Source organism: Mauremys mutica, chromosome 19, assembly GCF_020497125.1.
Source record: "Mauremys mutica isolate MM-2020 ecotype Southern chromosome 19, ASM2049712v1, whole genome shotgun sequence".
NCBI lineage: Eukaryota > Metazoa > Chordata > Testudines > Geoemydidae > Mauremys > Mauremys mutica.
Genome location: NC_059090.1, coordinates 17,034,755 through 17,055,434, shown reverse-complemented (window position 1 = coordinate 17,055,434; position 20,680 = coordinate 17,034,755). Strand labels below are relative to the sequence as shown.

Below are 20,680 nucleotides of genomic sequence, written 5' to 3'. Positions count from 1 at the left end.
ATCTCATCCACAAAGGCAAGACCAAACTGTGTTATAAACACAATTCCACAACACAGTAAATGTCCTAGTTTACATAGGTCGTTAGAGAACTGAAGGAGATGATCATCCAGGTTACCAGTTAAGGTAAACAATCCCCTACCTGGTTTAGTTTTTTCTTCACATCAGAAAGGATGGAAGAGCAACAAAAAAACCACATATGTCTGATAGGAAATGCAGGACGGCCAAGAGCAAAGGCATCAGTGTAACTTCTGGGGAAATGAAATATTTGGAAATACTTGAGTCAGCTTTACAAAACATTTGGAAGCCACATGTGTGATCAGGGGAAACCAGCCTTCTGAGATACACAATTAAACGGAAGAGACATGATCCTCAGGAGCTAGTACTGTTTCTGCTGTGAAACTGACAATGTTTTATGCACTAGATTTGACAGTGACACGACAGTCCTACAAACACAGGACTTGCCATCTCAGCTCAGACCACATAGCTCGTTCTATCAAGCCTGGTATCCTACAGGCCTTTTCTAGATGCTTCAGAGATCTCTTAAGCGACTGTTCAGTGCAATGTATGGGGATAGAGATCCCCTTCACACTTCTGCAGAGATCAGCTGACTCCCTTAAGAATGTGATTTCATTACTGTTTAGCAAACGAAGCCTTCCCAGTAGTACTTCCTTGCTGTAATCCCTGAAGTTTGAGAACATTCAAGCTGCAATCCACTAACAGGGTCAATCTGGAAAAAAAAATACAAACCAGCTGGTGATAGAAGCTGCTCAGCAAGTCGAACAACAGAATAACCACTGCTCTCTTCACTGGATCTTACGGCTTCCTCTGTTTTCGAGCAGATCTTCTCCTCCTCAACCCTGACTCGCTGTCAAGACCAGTCCATCCATCATGCCTGCCCAGATGGGTGGAGGTCACTGAGCCTCTGCAGGTGGGTGCACTGCCCTAGATAGAAATCAAACTGGCCACACTGCCTCCTTTGAATAGTCTTCCACTTCCTGCTATAAAGAACTCTAGAGTGTTCAGCCAATCTGGATTTCTGGACTGGCTGAACGCAGCGGCACCCTGTGCTTCAACCAAAGGCCTCACCCGGTAGGCTGTCCATTGGCCTCTCACTACCAGGGGGGAGGGTGGCGCCTTTGTAATTTTGTGTCAAAGTGAAAGCTACATGCTTTACACTGTATTAATATTTGTCTCCGTTGGTATCGCTCGTCCCGGGTTTGTGTTATGTATTTGGGTCAAAGAAGGATCAAGTGCTTTAATACTACTTCGTAATTCTCTGCCCTTTAGCACCCTCTGCCCAGGGACCTCAAGGCAATTGACAAACATTAGTGAATTAAGCTTCACAACACCCTTGGGAGGCATATCAGCACTGACAGCCCCATTTCACACACGAAGCACAGAGAGGTAAAGTCATTTGCCGACACTCATATTGCACAAGTCACAGAGCCAGGTACAGAACTCAGGTCTCCTGGGTCCCCATCCCATGTTTTCACTGAAGATTTCCTGAGACAGCATACACTGTATCCCAGCCACTGTCTCCTCACCAGCGAATCAACATTCTAACGCATTGCTCTGACATCGCTCCCCCGGTTCAATACAAGACTGGTGCAAACCTCTACATCAATAGACGTACCCCCCACGGTATGTAGTCACAGACAGTACGGAACCCTGGGTACCAACTACTGAAGCGAAAAGTTCCACCGCCACACTTAACGTTTACGGGGATCTCCAAAAACAGGCTCAGCCTTACTTTAATCTTCTCCTCCTTCCCTCTTGACATTTAGCATTGATATTGTGGAAGAGCCTGGAGGCCAACAGGTTGCTGTCCCATTGGGCCAAGTGCTGTAGAAAGGCACAGAAAATGACAGCCCACGCTATAAAGTGTTGACTAGCGGCTGGATCTCTCCCCAGAGCCGCACAGCAAAGGATACACTGATCTTTACTCTGCTGGCTCTGGCAAACGAACAGTTCCATGTTAGAAACATGAGAGTCTTGCCAAACAAAAGAGGAAACTGTAGCAGAGGGACCTCTGGGAGCAGTGATTTCTTCCCATCCAGTTCCATGGCCGGAGGCATAAGGAGCCATGGCCGAAAGTTTTCTCCCTCTCCGGCAATGGGGTGGAGAGGGAGAGCGACATGGTCTATGAGTATGGAGTTTGCTCTGGACAGCAGGGCCTCCCCAGCAGCGTCCTGCTTCGCTTTCCTACAAGGCCAGCACATTCCAGTGTGTCCTTGCCAGAGCAACGTCAAACCCCAGCAGCACCGGCAGCCACTCTTCCGGGGTCTTCCTCCTCCCAGTGTCAGCCCCACACATTCGCCGGTGCCCAAAATATTTTTTCTTGCCCATCGCGTCAACTGTGTCACTCCCCCCCGGACCTTTGAGTTGCTCAGCTGTTTCCTCCATATACCAAGTCCGTACAACTTGCTGCTCCTTTGAGGCTGTTCACCAGTTACCACCCATTCCTCTGACCTGGTCTCCTTTCACATTGACGCTCCCCTACCACACGCCCTCTCCACTCTGCCAGTGTTGAGACCACCTCTCACAGCACTCGTAGTCAGTATTTCTATGAAGGTAGCACCCAAAGAGCCCACTCAGAATCAGGGGCATTTGTGCTGAGTGCTGTACAAGCAGAGGGGGGGAAAGAGACAATCCTTGCCCTGAAGGGTTTACAGACTCAAGAAGACACCTCGGGGCCTTTTTTCTCTGTGCTTGGTTTGCCACACCACCGTGCTCAAGCCCCTCCTCAAACTCAGTTCTGCCACGAAGCCTATTTTTAACAAAAGTCCCCCGCAGCTCGCAAGCTGTGCACAAGCCTGGCTGACCTGAGTCATTCTTGTGCCTTCTCGCTCATGCTGCTGCCACCACCTGCTCCTGTGTGTTTGTGACCCTCATTTGTTGTGTCATGATGAGCTCACCTTGCCAGCCACAGCTGGGACCGTTCCTCTACTTGTTCTGAGATGGGCCTCGCACATTTTTGGGCGCCTGAAAAATAACCATCTTCTCAAGAGGTGGTTTGCGCAATGAACGGCACGGCCTGACACCACGTCTCACATATTTCATCTCTTCTACTTCTAGAATGCATTTGTCGTGCCGCTAGGAATATTAGCACTAACCAGTGAGCAAGTCTGAATATGGAGACTGTAAACCATCACTGTCTTAAATGTACACATGGATTTTTCAATTCACCCTAAAGCTGTACTGCTCCAGGATGCAGGTACAACTTCCAGGCCCCAGCAATGACATTAGCACTTGCTCAGGAGGAGAAGATATGTTAACCCACAAGCACAGGTTGACTATTTTTCCTTCTTAGTTAACCAGAAAGCTGTCTGCCCTTTCATGTCTCCAAGCTGCCTTTCTTTGCAACAACCACTATCTCCTGCATGACTCATCAGTGAAACAATAGATTTTCAGCTCCATCCCACAGCAATGACACACAAAGAGAACTGTTCCTTCTTGCTTTTGCAGCAGGTACAGTAGTGTCACCAAGCTAATGCTGCATTACAGCTCTAGCAGCCTTGACAACATGTACATAAAATTAATAAATAAAAAGGGGAATCCCAAAATTCTACTGCAATATTTTCAAGAATAATTAACTGAAAGCCCACTAATTGTATTAATACATTGCTAATCTAAAACCACATGTGCGCGCGCGCACACACACACACGATCTTCTCCTTTTGAAAAGGTTACACTCGAAGTGAATTATGTCTGGGTTAAGGTCAATAACAAGTACAGAGATCCATCAGGAAAGGTGGCATTCTTGCCAAGCAGCAAGTACCATCTGCACCTACAACTATCCTACCATGTGATTAAAAATGACAGGTTGGAAGTGGGGATGCCCTACTCTATACTACCTCATACAGGAGGTCTCATCCTGCCCGTACTCTCCTGCACCCACTATCATGAATGCCAGTCAAGGTCCCGAGTTCAATTTTGTCTAGGCTCGTCATGATGTAGGCCCAGGTCTAAAGTACAATTAGAATGAGATTTCCACACCCACTCAGCCAAAAATATCCCCACAAAGGAAGTGCTGTACTTGTACACACACTCACACATAAAATCATCGTCAGCGACAGGACGACGATTTTAAAACTATCACTAAAATTGATCAAAACACTGAAGGAGCCTCCCTGCAAGCAAGTGGGAACTGGTAGATCAGATTGATGCACTTAGGGACCAGGTCTGCCTTTGTGTGTGTGGCACGCCTAGCACAATGGATGCCACCACAATATAAGAAATTAAATAATCATCGTAACATATACAGACGTTGTTACCTGCAGGATGAAGATCACATGGGGAGGTTGGGGGGAGGGGGTGAGAGAGATGAGCTGGAGGGAAAATACCAAAGTCCTTGCTGCCCTATTTTCATCCAGTTTAGACTATAAACTCCTTGGGGTGACAGCTGGTTCTTCCTGCATCAGGAGATGCACTGCTAAACATATTTTGCACTTCACATTTTCAAAGCACTGCACCAACATTCATTAGCAGATGATCGGGGGGTGGGGGAGGGGGGATATTCTTTAACACCGATTGGAGAAGCCCTTCCCCCAACCAACCACACGCTCTGTTGTAAGAATGAAAGTGCAGCGGTGAAGCAACCCAGCAGAAGCCCCAGAGGGAGTGTCCCCGGCGCACGTGGTAGAGGGCGGGGCTTGACACGTCATCCTCCCCCCCCCCATGAAACTAACTAGTTTGGAACGCAGCAACACGCGACATTCCAAATGAGAGAGGAAAGCTACAGCCCTGCCTTTGCCTTGGCCCAGATCCTTCCCCCCAGACGGAATCAAGGGCGCAGGAGAGCACGGATCTCCCCACCCACCCTATCACCCCATCGGCTGAGGGAGGAGGGGGGGGGGGCAACCCAAGGTTCCCCTCTGCAAATTTCCGGGAAGGCAGAACATACAAAAAAGGAGGCAGGCGGAACGGTGGAGTGTATCATATGACACGCTATGTCATTTCATTATGCAAAAGCAGCCTCCCCTCTGCTGGAGTACTGCCACCGCCCTAAGAGCTGAAATACAGGAGGAGATTTTCCCCACAAGGGGGGGAAAAAAACTGTACACGTTACATATATTAATGACCATTGTACGAATTCAACTGCAAAGCAGATCGCCGGCAGGTTCTATGCAGACAGGCTGCGGGTCATTTTGGAGAATAACTACCCCCCTCCCAACCCACCAGCACAGACACACTATAATAATGATTAAAATACTTTAGGTTTTGAGCAAAAAAAATATAAAAATAAAACAAGCTTCGATTGCTCTGACTTTTTGAACACGATCGTTTTCATCATTTCAGCAACGGGAAAAAAAAGTGCATTTTGCAGACTCCCATCCAAAGAATAAGAGTCTCTGCATTATGGATGAATGAGAGAGAAAAGGGGGAGGGCAACGTTAATCTCCCGAAAACCAGGGCTTTCCGATCGCCCACAAGCATGTGTCAGCACATCGCTACTAAGTGCTCAACTCCCAACAAAAATTAAGACATGCCTGCTTCAGAGGCGACGGGAAAGGCTAAAGGGAGACTGATTTAACTCCAAGCCCCTTTGCAATCATCCCTTCAATTTATTTTAAATCAGAACATAATGTTCCGGAGACCATGCTTTTTTCCTTACCAAATCAGCTTTGAAAGCAAGGTGTACCCTCCACCCGCCTCAGACACAGTAAGTAACACACCGTGCAGCGACGGGTGGCTGGAAATCAGGCTGCTTTCTTGTAAAAATAAAAGACTATATATTTTTTTCAGCTTTTGGAAAATGGTGTCCTGTGTCTTTAAACAGCTCTAATTCCGATTTTGCATGCTGTCTCTCCCCCCCCCTTACCACGTGTTTTCTGTTGTTGCTGGGCTTGCCATTCCAGAAATCTGGCCGCTTCCAAAAGTGTCTCAATGCTCATCGCTTGGGTTGCCTTTCAGTGGAGGATCCAAAATCCTGGAGACTTTAAAAAAAAACAAAAAACAAAAACGGGGGGTTCCTTCTCCTTGCCTTCTCCCCAGTAAAAATGCCGAATCGAACCACCCCCCACCCCGATCCCCTGCGAATCTTCCAGACAAGAAAAGGGTTTGCAACAAGATGGCGATGAGTATGTAACAGAAACACAACAAGAAAAAAGGACTAACACTGCCCTCAGCTACTATACAGACAGCTGCAGACAAAACCCGGCCTGGATCTTTGTAGGTCACTGGACTGGAACTCGTCAATGCCATTCTGCAGGGGTGGAGTTTAACCGCTGCTGTTTTGAGTGAATCCTCTTTACTCAGAGGGAGCAAATCTGCCAAAGCTCTTATTTGGGATCCTTTTTAAATGTGTTGGATTTTATTTTTAATTTCTCCTTTTCGTGGCAGATTTATTTTTGCTCGTGTGTATTTGAGTGAGACATTTAAAATGCCATCTGTCATTCAAACTGGCATAGATAGACAATAGCTTCATGGAACTTTATTTTAACTTGGACTTGTTTGAGATAGTTTAAAAACTATCTACAGCTTGATCCAAAAAGACTCTGTCCCATAAATTAGACTGGTTTGGTCTGATTTTGGAGGGTCATTCATGGAATTATAATAATTATAGATGGAAAAAATTAGGTCATTTTGCTCTCTGTTCTCTTTCCCAACCCACTGCTACTGCAGTATCATTGCTCACATGTCATTTCCAGTCGAATTAGCCTGTTGTTATTTATTGGGATCTGATTTTTCAGAGGTGTTAAGTACCTCCAACTCCCCTGGACTTCATCTGGACTTTTGGGTGCTCTGCACTACCAGGCCCGAAATAGCTTGTGCCGATTTAACAGTCACCTGATATTTTATTAACACAAACGGAACTTGGAACTCCCACCTCAGCTGATTTTTCTGCAGATGTCATGAATTATTTGGAAATACCTCTATTAATTGTGCATACAACTCAACGTAAATGACAGATCTTTCATAAAAACAGATAAACATGATAATGTTGGAGTTACTGATTCTGCAAGATGGTCTATGCCGGGACAGGGAACAGCCTATATGGCTCAGTTTACAGCACCAGGTCCCTAGAAAAGGAAAGGGTATTGCATCATCGTATCCGTATGTACTTTTCAAATATTTAACTTATTATGGGATTTTACAAGGAAATGGAAAGAAGACAAAATGTTACCACAATTGTTGATATATGCCTATATGTATTACTGAATAGAAATGAGGTTCCATGCATAATACAGGACAAGCTAAATAAACTATGTATCCAAATAGAGATGGAAAAGGCCTGTTAGACCATTTAATTCACCCCTTGTTGCCAATACAGGATTACTCCTTGCAGCACAGGGAGGGAAGTTTCATTGTACACAACTGTGTACAAATACAGATTAAGGCTACTTCAGGTGTTTCTGCAGAGGAAAAAAAAACTCTGCCGCATTTATTTTGACAAAGACATCTGCCTTGTTTTCAGTTGCACTGTGTCAGTTTCTTTTACTTTGTTCATTCCTAGGGAGAAAGGATGCATCTTGCTTTCAGATAAGCTTTGCCCACGAGAGAGAAAGAGACAGGCCCATGATCCCAATTTATTATTTTGTATTAAATGATGTCTACGGTCTAATTGCAAGGGGATGAAGGAGGGAGGTGAGTTTTCTGTGGGATGCAGGAGGAGGGAGAATCCAGTAGCCGGGTTTTCCACCTGGTCCTCCCCCCGCAGTGCGTTTGCATCCTATTAAAATATGTCATCCTGCCCTGAGCCAATCCGCTTGGAAAACAACAAGGCATGGAGCAGCTCCACATGGGCACCCTGCTCCGTCTGCCTCCGACGGCGTCTTCTTTAAAGGGCCAGCCACCCTTGGAGTTTCCCCAGCAGCCATGAACAGCGCACTGGAGAGGGAGGAGGGCACGTTACCCCCGGTGAACCCTGATGGCTGCTCCTCCGTCAGTGTGCCACGGGGAGAGGGTTTTTCCTTCCCACGCTCCTGGTACAGAGATGCGCAAAGTCATGGAGTATAAAGGGCGGGGGGAGAGGGACGGGCGAATAAAACAACCCGCAATGGGATCAGGAAACAAAAATCCTAATATGCTGCGAACCCAATGAATCAGTGACACGTTTTTATCGAGGAAACTGCAGGGCACAGAAACCCCTGCCTGTTTCCAGGAGGGGAGGTCTCTGCCTCCAGTAGGCGCATTGCATTGCATTCATTTCCGAGCCAAATGAATTACCTCCAATCACGGGCAGCCGGCTCGCACGGTCTGCTGGGTGCACCTGATGCCAGGTGCTCAGAAGCTGGTGCAATCCGGAGCCCCGAACGATTCGGTGCTTTACGATAACCGGCCTAGTGCCGGAGACCGTAGTGCGGGGCTGTGTGCCGAGCACGCTTGGTTTTGGGTGGATACCGGAAGCATGACCGCGGGGGAGTCCGCTCGATCTTCGGGGAGAAGGAACTGGCGCATTTGCCTGCACGCAGCGGGGCGTCTTGTTTTGGGGGAGGGAAGCGGTTCCGCTCCGCTGGCTGGATTCAGTTCGGTTATAAATGGCCCCAGTGAACGGTACCTAATGATGGGGGGCAGTGCCAGGTGTATTCACCTGGGGGCACCTTTTATTTGACACTCACACTACGCCGCAGGGTTTATGAGCATTGGGGGGGGGTGCATTTGAGGAGGTGATCTCCACCCCCCCAGACACGGGGCTGTGCGTCATTCCCGACCGCTCACCCCTTAGACAGTAAAAAGTGCCCAGGAACTGGTGCGAGCTCCCAGGCTCCTGATTCCTGTTGCTTGTGGTCTCTCTCCTCTGCGTGCTGATGATTAAGAAAGAAGAAGACAGATCTGGGGGGCGGGGGGGGGGCTGAGGGAGGAGGGTGTGGTGCGGAAAGCAAAGGCAAAGCCACATCTTCTGCGGCGTTTAATCTTTCACAATAAATCAAGCCCGACAACGTGGAGGGAGGCGGAGCTGCCGGGATGACACCAACCGCCTGATGTTGCAGGGGGTGGGAGCGGGAGGCGGCGCTCAGTCACCCCGGACAGGATAATCTGTCTAGTCATGGCTTGCTACGGGCGCCTTAAAGGGAACTGCGCCCCATTTCTGCAAAGGCCCCGCCGGGGAGACACGTGACCCGGGCACACACTACGTGACAGACCAGGCCGGGAAGTTTGTGCAGCACACAGGAAAATGGAGCTGGCTCTGCCCAGGATTGGAATACAGGGAGTTCCCTGCTCATAGTCATCCCTGCACGGAAAAATTAAATAGAAAAGCAGCATCTAAGCGCCACACGTGTCAAAATATCTGTCAGCCCCCAAGGGAAAGGCTTAAAAATAAGGGCCTGAGCCCGCAAAGCATCGGTCGCTCAGCTCCATTTGTCTTCAGTGAGAGCTGCAGGATGCTCAGCACCTCTGAAAAGCAGGCCCTAAGCGCCAGATCCTGCAAAACTGAGCGCCTCCTGAGCAGCTGGCCTGAAGAAGAGCCCTCTGTATGCTCCACAGCTTGTCTCTCTCGCCAGCCAAGTTGGTGCCATAAAAGATATTACCTCACCCACTTCTCCCTCATATATCCTGGGACCCACACGGCTACACCACCATTGCACTCAACTCCCATGGCAGGCGCCTCATTGTAAATCTCTCTCATGGCAGCTGAGGGGCTCAGCACCTCTCAGAAGCTGCTCAGCGCTTTGCACGATCAGGCCCTAAACCAGGGGTTCTCAAACTGGGGGTCGGGACCCCGCAGGGGATCACATGGTTATTACATGGGGGGTCGTGAGCAGCCTCCACCCCAAACCCCGCTTTGCATCCAGCATTTATAATGGGGTTAAATATATATAAAAAAGTGTTTTTAATTTATAAGGGGGATCACACTCAGAGGCTTGCTATCTGAAAGGGGTCACCAGTACAAAAGTCTGAGAACCACTGCCCTAAAGGAATGGCTCCAGCTGCCCCTTCGCAAAGCAACTCAAACAGTTCCTAGTTGATAGGATGTAACCCTCGAATGGATTAATATTTAAATTGAATTACAACTATACTCACAACAGTGCAATTACAGTAACAAAGGGGAAGGGACTAGAAATGGGAAAAGAACAAAAGGAGAGAAAAATGGGGATAGGATCAATAACGCTACTTCCTGCTGAATGAATGGAACTGGCTCTGTGGATATGAGGAAAGTGGTGGACGGGATATACCTTGACATTAGCAATGGACAGGATATACCTTGGCCATATATGATACAGTCTCCCACAGTATTCTTGCCAGCAAGTTAAAGAAGTATGGATTGGATGAATGGACTATAAAGTGGGTAGAAAGCTGGCTAGATCGTCAGGCTCAACAGGCAGTGATCAACGGCTCAATGTCTAGTTGGCAGCTGGTATCAGACAGAGTGCTCCAGGGGTCGGTCCTGGGGCTGGTTTTGTTCAACATCTTCTTTAATGATCTGGATGATGGGATGAACTGCACCTTCAGCAAGTTCACGGATGACACTAAGCTGGGGGGAGACGTAGATACGCTGGAAGGTAGGGAAAGGGTCCAGAGTGACCTAGACAAATTGGAGGATTGGGCCAAAAGAAATCGGATGAGGTTCAACAAGGACAAGTGCAGAGTCCTACACTTAGGAGGGAAGAATCCCATGCACTGCTACAGGCTGGGGACCAACTGGCTAAGCAGCAGTTCTGCAGAAAAGGACCTGGGGATTACAGTGGACGAGAAGCTGGATATGTGTCAACAGTGTGCCCTTGTTGCTAAGAAGGCCAACTTGGGTTGCATTAGTAGGAGCATTGCCAGCAGATCGAGGGAAGTGATTATTCCCCTCTATTCAGCACTGGTGAGGCCACATCTGGAGAACTGCATCCAGTTTTGGGCCCTCCACTACAGAAAGGATGTGAACAAATTGGAGAGTGTCCAGTGGAGGGCAACAAAAATGGTTAGGGGATTTGGGGCACATGACTTATGAGGAGAGGCTGATGGAACTGGGCTTATTTAGTCTGCAAAAGAGAATAGTGAGGGGGGAATTTGATAGCAGCCTTCAACTACCTGAAGGGGGGTTCCAAAAAGGATGGAGCTAGGCTGTTCTCATTGGTGGCAGATGACAGAACAAGGAGCAATGGTCTCAAGTTGCAGTGGGGGAGGTCTAGGTTGGATATTAGGAAAAACTATTTCACTAGAAGGGTGGTGAAGCACTGGAATGGGTTACCTAGGGTGGTGGTGGAAACTCCATCCTTAGAGGTTTTTAAGGCCCAGCTTGGCAAAGCCCTGGCTGGGATGATTTAGTTGGGATTGGTCCTGCTTTGAGCAGGGGGTTGGACTAGATGACTTCCTGAGGTCTCTTCCAATCCTAGTCTTCATTGATTCTTCTACGATTCTAATGATGTCTTTCCCGTGATTGGTGTGAATGTAGTGTCAGTGAAAGGTACTGGGGCTTGGCAACCCTAGAGACTAAAGTCCTTTGTCTACACTACAGGTACAGCGTGTGCAGTGTGAGCTCACTGCATTCTGTCCTGCCTTTGTAGCTCAACCCTGACCTGGTGATGGTGAGAAGGTAGCTGAGTCCTCAAGGACACTTCAGTCCTTGGCCTCTTCGATAGGAATGCCAGATCTTGCCAGCTGTGGTTACAGATTTGTGAGACTGGTTAAAATCAGATCTATATCTTTCCAATCAATCTATAAAGAAATATATCGAGGTTTCTGGTTGTGTTGCTGTACTCCCTCTACCCACCCTTAAATTTTACATGGGGCTGCTGAGTCCAATAGTGTGTGTATTGGTCCAGCTTTTTAGGCACTGGGTCCTGGATGTGGGCATGTGATCAGTATAATTACTAAAAAGATTGTGCTGCACTGCCCTGCATATTTGGTGTCCCAGGTGACTGCTTGAACTGTATAATAGAAGGCCCAGTTCTCATGGTAATGGACACAAAGGCTTCCACTGAATGGGAGTTAGGTGCCTAAATACCTGTGAGGATCTGGTCCAAAGACCTGAAACCCATTGCCCTTTGTAAGAGCAATGTCTGATCTATAAACAAAGCCGGAGGCCATGGACTGCAAAGAGAAAAGCAGTTTAGGAATCAGTTTTGGTAATAAGAACATTATACTTATATGAAAAGTCCAACAAAACCTTGTTTATGGCATACAATCAAAGAATATCAGAGTTGGAAGGGATCTCAGGAGGTATCTAGTCCAACCCTCTGCTCAAAGCAGGACCAATCCCCAACTAAATCATCCATCCCCAACTAAAGAGGAGGTTTCCTCTCTCTTCTGTTGAAAACTTTTCAATGATCAAAATAGAGTTATGGTCTGGGCAAATATTAGAGCCAAATAATAATACCACTAATTTATATTTCTCCGGCACCTTCCAGCTAAAGGTTTGAAAGCACTTTACAAATGTTAATATTATAAGTCTCACAGCACCCCCATGAGGTAGGTCTGTTAAGTATTATCCTCATTTTATAGCTAGGTGATCTGAGACAGAGAGATTAAGTGATTTGGCCAAGGTCATGCAGTGAACCTATGGCTGATCTAGGAACAGAACCCACATCTGCTGACTCCCAGTGCTGAGCTTTAACCACAGACAATCCTTTCCCATCCTGCTATTTATAGGAAGCATTTGGGGCAGAACTGTTTAAGACTAAGGGTCAGATCCAAAGCCCACAGAAGACAGTGGACTGACTTCCACTGACTTCACAGGGCTTCAGATTAGATTTCAAAAAGACTAGAAAGGGGAAAGTTTAGCAAGTGCAACATTATAGTGTGCAACACGATACAGTTTCAACCCAGTCAAAACCATGAGTTTCCAAAAGTAAAGCTTGATGGGGAAGTTGGGATTTGATTCAGTGACCCAGAGGCGAGATTTGCAGCTCTCTCTCTCCTTGTTGCCCCAAGCCCACGGCAGCAAAAAAGTAAAACAACAAGACATGAATTCATATTTAAGAGAGAGACAAAGACTAATACGTACAGTGGTGATGTGGCAACGAGAGAAACCCTGGGCAATTATCAACCCTTCTGTAATTCTGCTGATCTCACTGGAGCAGTGTAAAGTGCAAGATTTATTTGGAAACAGAAGACAGTTTCTCTAGTCTATTTTCCTTTGGCCTGTTCTCTCCACCAGCACTACCTGCTACTCCCAATCCCAACCCCATCCAGTCCATTGACTAACAAATGGATGCCATGGGGATGCAATGATGCTGCATGTGTGACTTTAGGCCCAGCTCTGTATTGAAGGTGCATCTTTTTACAGGAGGGCTGGAGTTGGTTGCTTGAGTGTGTAACAAACAATGGCCATATGGCATACAGACACCATGGCCATCAGTTGGCACTGAACCTAGGACCTTCAGCACCACAGGCCTCTATTTTAACAGCAGCCAGTTGAGTCAATGGATGCTGACCCTTCCCATGTGATGGGGTGTAACTTTTTGTAATCCTATTCCCCGTGACTGAAGCCAGAGAATACAGACCAGTCTCTTAGCAGCTCACCCTTATTACATCTACCACTCAAGAGAAAGGTCTGCGCTCCTTTTGCTGTGAGATAATAAAAGGCTGTATAGAAGCCAGGCCCAGGAACCATGATCACATGCTCTGGACCACTGTACTATAAATCAACAGTAGGGTTAACCATGCCCTAGTAACGCATTTTTAAACGTGATTGTCCTTGTCCACCCTAAGGACAACATTGGGTTTAAGATTATGGTCGCTAGCATGTTTTTTAACATGGCACAGGCAAGGGCTAATGGTCCAGTGTGCTAGACTTTGCCTTAAAAACTGGTTAACCCAAATCACCCACCAGAGCAGTGTCATCCCCTTGTAAGGAAAGATCTACACCAGATGCATCCCCAGACAGCAGCAGCCAAGTCCTGGAAACCTCAAGAAGTTTTGTTTAGTTTTTAGAGGGAGGAAGCTCACTTGCAAATTCCAATACCTGGGCTACCTTCCTCATCACCTCTTCACCAATATACGGAGCCGCTCTGGCATCAGAGCTGCTTTGACCTCTCAAACCATCTGCAATCTTCCTAACTCGGCACTTTTCAGCTACAACGTGCTGTAAAATACTAATTAATTAGTCTTCATCATTATTAAGGTAAGTGTGATTATCTTCATTTTATAGACGAGGAAACCAAAGTGCAGCTGGATAAAGTGACTTGTCCATGGCCACTGTCAGAGCTGGGACTGCTGCTGCTTCAAATGCTGAAGTCTTTTGCCCTCAGCTGAGGTCCTCGTGTACTTTTTTAAGGGAATCCTATATTTTAAATTTCATTTCAATAATTTCCTCCATCAGCCATCATGCAATATTTCTGAAGGACCCGGGGTCTCTGTAGAGGCCATGCTCGAAATAGGTCATTTACCTCCTTTGGTGTTATTAATTTGGACCAATAAAAGGAGTAGAGATTTGTAATATAACTCATCTCTTTGTCTCAGTGCCTCTTAATAGGCGTATGCATCACATAACACAATAGCACATGCAGAACAAAAGCCCAGTTATTTGGTGTTGCAAACTAAGAATTCCGTCAGAATTTCAGATGACAACACAAAGGCAGTGATTATCAAGCAAAGCTTTCAATTTAGCATGGCTCTCTGAGGCGGGAGAGGACCAGATTGCTCAGTTCTCCATGGTCATGTAAAGGAGAAGTTTTAAATACGCTGCGTGGAAAAAAAACCCTAATAACAATGTTGCCCTTCTACAGCCCCTTTCACATGAGGGGCCAGATCCTGTGTTGGTATAAACTGGGATAGCTCCAAGTCAATAGAGTTGTTCTGATTGACACTAGCTGAGGATCCGGCCCAAAGCACTTCACGGAATTGTAGGTTTTTGTAAAAACAATCTAGCACCATATAGAAACGATACCATTCGATCCAAATAGGGTTTTAATTAAATCCATTCAATCTAAATAGGTTTAATTAAACACCAGACGTTCCTTCTGCAGACCTTGCAACCCAAAAACTGCATCCTCACGTTAGTGCACTGGAGCCAGAAAGTGGAACTGACCAGAAATAGACAAGTGAAATTAATAAGTCTTCCTAATCACGGCTACAAGTGTGTGTGCCACTGTGACCCAGGCTCTCCTGTTATTGATCATGCTCTGGAGGAATGAAGCCATATAATCCACACTGGGGGAGTGGACTGTGAACGGTGCCCCTACAGTGCCCAGGCTTCAGAGGTGCTTCCTGCTGGGAGTGCTAGTGGAGGTACGTACAGAAGGCTGTAACATGGTGCTGTGCTCTGCCTGCCCTGTGTAGACCCTGCTGGCACACTGTAAAAGGTACCTACGTCCACAGACAGGGTAATGCAAGCAAGGCATTTACAGCATGCTAGCAGGTATACACAGGGCAGTTAGCGCACAGCACCACGATAGAGCACTTTACCTGCACACCCCTCTAAGGTGCCAGGGCTTTGCCACTGTGCTGGGCTGGGCCCCTGTAGACAAACCCCTAGTAAAATTGCCCAAATTTTGGAGCAGGCAACAAATTGGCAGCCCCAAAAGTCCTCTGTCACTGATTCCGGCCTTCCAAACATAGCCCATCTGGTGAAAAATCATTGAGGTTGGCAACGTTGCTCCAGCCGCACAGAGCTACTGCTCATGTTCCGTCCCAGGGCTGCCTGAGTGGGACTTTCCTTGCAATTGTTCACCCTGGCTGCTGGGAACTGGGCAAGGAACTGACAGGAAGGGATATGTTTCTACGGTGCTCTCAATGCTCCCCTTGCTGGCACCTAGGAAATGAGGAGGAGGAAGCATCTGACTCAGATGCATGTGGACAATAACCAAAATTGGGTACGAGTGGAAGGAGTAGATTGGGACAAGGATTTTGGGGGGACTAGGACTGGGGCTGAGATGAGTGTGGGGAAGACTGGGATTGGGATGAGGTGGCAGCGGGGGGGATATGGGATGGACACCTGGATGAGGAGCTGGTGGGGAGAAGGGCTTGAGTCACGGACAAGCTGGAAGGGATAGAGGCTTGGTGGGAACAGAGGCAGAAGAGTCTGTGACTACTAGAGGACACTCCCCTCCTGACACTGGAATGGGACCTGAGATTCCTGAGTCTCACCTTTCCCCTGTGGTCAGCAAATATCTGTGAAACCCACTGGCAAAATGTGTGTCTCATCCTCCTCTAGTGGCTGGTCCACACAAAGGACGACAACCTACACTGTTGTCAGTTACTCAACTAGCTTAAGTGGCAGAGGTCTGTGCTGTGGATCTAAGAGTTTCAACCTGCTGAGGGTGTCAATATGATGCCACATGATGGAATTCTCAGTTTGCTTTTTAGAACACCTAGGAATTTAAATACAAAAAAACTACATTAAAAGACTATTATTGAGGTTGCAAAGTCAAACACTCAGCGGTGAGGAAATGCCAGATAGGGAACTGCACAGTCTCATGAATGTCAAAAATGTACATTAATTTTGGGTGCCCAATCTCAGATGCCTACGGTATGACATTTCGGGGAACTTGGGTTTTTACAGCACTCAAGTACAACTCCCAGTGACTTCAGCTGCAGATGTGAGTTTTCAGCATTTCTGCAAATCAGAGCCCATGGTCTCAAGTCAGGCCCCAGAGAATGAAAAACACACAATTAGTGACCACATGTGAAAAGTTTGTTTTAGTGACTTATTCTAGCATCAGACAGGAACTCCCTACCAGAGAATTACCCTTTCTCTTCCTGCAGTCCCCTGCCTCATTCATTACACACCTTCCAACTTCTGCAACAAATGAAGCCTGGGTCCTATAGACAAGAATCTTTCACTACACAACCCTGATTCATCCCTGAACAGGTCCATCCTGTGCACTGAATGAGGCAACGGTCCTACGGGAAAAATAAAGTGATCACATAATGGAAACGGTCTCATCATGCATAGATGCACAACAGAGCTGACTTAAAGCTACACAGGCAATGTTAATTCCGGCATTTCTTAATTTGTTCTTTTAACACAGTTTTTTTGTGTATAACATTATATCAGAAACAACGATATTTGGCGAGTCCCAGGAGGGAAGCCACGAAGTGAATGGTCCCTGAGAGTCAGACTTGAAGCACATTAGCAAGGTATTATGAGGGAACGCGTACAATTCCTGCTACCTGTACTGACTAGCTGAGAGAAGCAAGAAATAGAATTTCTCAGTCTCAGACAAAATCATTCGTTGCATTTTGAGTTGCTGCAATGGGGCTGTAACCGAGTGGCAACAGGCCTATGTATGTGACTTTATTCATTTGAAAATTCTTCCTCAAACTCCCTCTCTCTTTCCTTTTTTATACACTATATCTAATCCTGTATATCACGCACCCAAATGTTCCTATATATGGCCTTTTCCAGGAATGGATAGCTAATTTGTTATCAAACGTTGTGGTTTTACAAATAATACCAGGTTACATTGCGAAAGGCATAATTTGGCCTCTTCGTAACTACATAAATTATGCTTTTGTTTCCTACATAGCTCCCTTCTACTGCTTTATAGTCAATTGTCAAAACAGCCAACTGCGGTCTATATAGTGTCCACATGTAGAAATGTTGTAAACGATTAATTTTTAGCAGATTGGTTAAAAAAGAGAAACTTTCCAAAACTGGAAAAACGAATTGGATCTGATGTTCATTAAAAATACAACAACAAGCAATTGTAGTGGAGCATGTGTTAGAACATGGCTTGGTAAGGAAATGATTTCAGATGCACTGGAATAGCTGAAGCATGTGTCATGTTAACTGATTAACAGGAGGTAACATTCTCCCTCTCCCTGTCTAGCAACCCCTTTCGCAACACTGTAATCTCCAAAGAGAGCTGTCTGTTCTAAAACCTTTAGTCCACTGGCCTCTTGTTCACTATGATGCCTCCTGGCTTTGTCTGGCAGGTATGTACAAATTACTGCTGCTACACATTCGTATCAAAGTAACACTTCTTACACAGCACCTGATTAAATTCGTTTATTGAGGGCTTTGGGACCCAACTAATACAGCATTTTGGGAAATTTTCCAAAATCCATCACTCCTGAATTCATTTACCACTGGAGGATTATCCTAAGAAAGTTTTTTGCTGAATCATTTGATCCTGTTACGATGGCCAGCAATAAAATAAAATATTCCAGTTATTTGGATTGACTTCTTCAACCCTCGATAAGAGCCTTTAAACTGTGCAGATGTGCCATAAGTCCATAGTAGGTCACGTTCTGCCTTCTGTTTCACCCTGTAGCTTACAGAAAGAGAAGAACGTTTGTTGGTTTTGTTTTTTATTATCACTCAAATTTTATTAAACTCAGAGCCTTTTCTTGTAGAAACAACTCTCATCACAGCAATCCACACCTTGGTGGGCTCTGTACTGGGGTCACTCTATGATGTTTATCTGGGCTACCCTTGAAAACCAAACATGGGTTGCAAATAATTGCAGGATGCCAGAGTCACTGAGGCTTGTGCTGTGAGACCTGCACCGTCTGCTTATTCTTTAGCAACCCTGCCTTTAGTATTCAAAGCCTTAAATATCACTCCTGTGTAGTTATGGGACCACCTGCTTCCTTATTTTCCGTCACAGTAGGACTGAAATGGTCAACTTTTCCCCAAGGTATAATCCTGAAAGTTTGGGCAGCGAGGCCTGGTGAGTGAAATTTTCTTCTCTTTGATCTATTCGAAAGATCAGATGTGGCATCCAGAGTGCAGAATCTCAAGCCTTCCTTTCCTTTTCAAGTGGATGTGGTCTGGCAGGTCTATATTTTATTGCAGGTGGTGGAGGGATGTTGAGGTTTTTCTCTTTTCCTACTTGTCCCACTCTGTGGTTTATTTAGTACATGTTGCCGTCTGTAAATATTCAGTCAGTTTTATCCTTGATGAAGTGAACCTGAAATCAATGGAGTTGCACGGGGAATAAAATTGGCTCCATTTCTTGTACAATATGAGTGATGATTTGGGCTACCACAATTAAGCATGAAGGCTGGTTGCCAGAACATAATTTAAGTGCCCCAAATAGGCTCGACAAAGCACAAATATAATGCCGTATTGTACTTTGTGAAATGTGCTGTCCTCCCTTCGGTTCTTGTGAGGGACACTGTGAACATATATTTGGATGTAAGTAGGTAACATTAAGATCAGGATAGTTACATGCAGAAAGAGCAAGTGAACGAGCAGTGATTATTGGGCTCATTATCTTTCCTCGGACCAACATCCTGCTAACAAGGAAAGAAAATAAATCACAGCTGAAGATAAGAAACAGGTACTGTAGAGAAGTTCTTATTGTCCAATGCCATATACTCACATAATGGGATAAGTATGACATAATAATCTAAGCATCTAAACAACCTACTGTAGATCATGTAGCAACAACTTGGATGTTTAGACCTTGCCTGTCTGGCCATGGGAGAAACCCTCTAATATGGTTAAGGACTTGACAGTTCTCCTTTTTCTAATATTCTGTTCTTATTTCGTTTCTCCTATTTTACAAAGCCATAAGCACAACTTTTGCCAACACAAGCTTTTATACGGTCTGCTTCTTTGTAATATTTGCAATTCAGTCTATGATTTTTGGTTTTTTCCTTTGGAGAACCAGCTTAAGGAAATTATTTGCATTTGGTTTTCCTGCATAAGATGTTTGGACCAGAATGTCATGTTGGTTTGGCTTTTTTATCCCTGCCCATCCTGGCTAATAACCATTGTTGCGTTTATAAGGAACAGCTGTTGGGGGTTTATGCTCTTGGCATTATGGACACTCTTAAGGCACTGCTCTGGAGGAAGCATGCTGGCCGCACTGCGATCACTTAGGGGCAGTCAGTTTTCTCCCAATCTCCCCACACAGTTACATTGCTACTGAGCCCAAGTACAAACTTTCTGTCAGTTGCAGACATCCTGCTGCGTCATACTGTGACATGGAATGCAAGAGTCCAGTATGCTTGTATCACAGCTGTCTGCATGTTCTTCTCATTTGGAAAGCAGCATTTATGGAAGTATCCACCTCCACTTGTATTGGTGTCTGAGTAGCTCTATTATGAGATCCTCCAAAAATGCAGGCTTTATTTTGAACAGTTCTATATAACTTCTGTGACCAAACCCTGGCAGAGCGGCCTCCTGTGGTGTCACATTTTTATGGCCAAGGTTAAAAATCAGGTACAAACCAAAACTCTTGTTTCCTAGTTTACAAAACAAATGACTTACAATGCGCATTGGGCACCTATCTCTATTTTATAAGATTCATTAGCTTTCACTACTTATGCTATTTGTACTGCTTTCAGTTTGGACAGAGAAATCAGACCAGTTTGTGCTGCCAGTCAGTTTTACTTTCTGTTTCTCGGTTATCTAATGTCTTTAGATGACTTCTATTACCATAGTATCTGAATGCCGCACAACATGCCTGCATGATGGGACGTGCTATTGTCCCCATTTTCCAGATGGGGATCTGAGGCACAGAGAGACTGTGACGTACCGCAGGTCACACAGGAAGTCTGTGACAGAGCAGGGAATTGAACCTCCGTCTCCCAAGTAGCAGTCCTACATCCTAATGGACCACATTGCCTCTCTAAGAATAGAACCCAGGATCCCTGATTCCACCTCCCATGTTCTAACCATGCACAATATTGCACTGTTGACCACTGTCTTTTCAACTTGCTTTTCTCTAATAGGCCCTGATCCAGCAAGATATATGCTAAACTTTAGGCAGGTGAATATTTCCATTCAAGTCAACAGGAATACTCAAATGCTAAAGTTAAGCACATGCTTAAATACTTTGCTGAACTGGGGCCTGAAAGAGCTAAGATTTAAGATAGGAAGGTGAGATTATTTCTTTCCTCTTTTAGCCAATCT

General features: G+C 45.9%; 1 protein-coding gene and 1 long non-coding RNA gene across 3 annotated transcripts in view; both read right to left on the bottom strand.

The window, feature by feature from the left end:
- Nucleotides 1–8,305, bottom strand: part of MNT (MAX network transcriptional repressor) — a 69,180-nt gene extending 60,875 nt beyond the window's left edge. Inside the window, exons 1-2 of one of the 2 annotated variants that reach the window (XM_044994010.1) lie at nucleotides 8,170–8,305; nucleotides 5,822–5,936 (exon numbers count right to left, since the gene is read on the bottom strand). In XM_044994010.1, coding sequence (XP_044849945.1) covers nucleotides 5,822–5,894 — 73 coding nt within the window. In that variant the 5' untranslated portion in view covers nucleotides 5,895–5,936; nucleotides 8,170–8,305. Of the gene's footprint in view, nucleotides 1–5,821; nucleotides 6,076–8,169 lie in introns of those variants that run through there. The other variant, XM_044994009.1, reaches the window with a different exon arrangement.
- A 9,920-nt stretch (nucleotides 8,306–18,225) lies between these two features.
- The window catches only part of LOC123353264, an 84,046-nt gene continuing 81,591 nt past the window's right edge, over nucleotides 18,226–20,680 (bottom strand). Inside the window, exon 5 of the long non-coding RNA XR_006574444.1 lies at nucleotides 18,226–18,728. This is a non-coding gene — a long non-coding RNA (uncharacterized LOC123353264). The remainder of the gene's footprint in view (nucleotides 18,729–20,680) is intronic.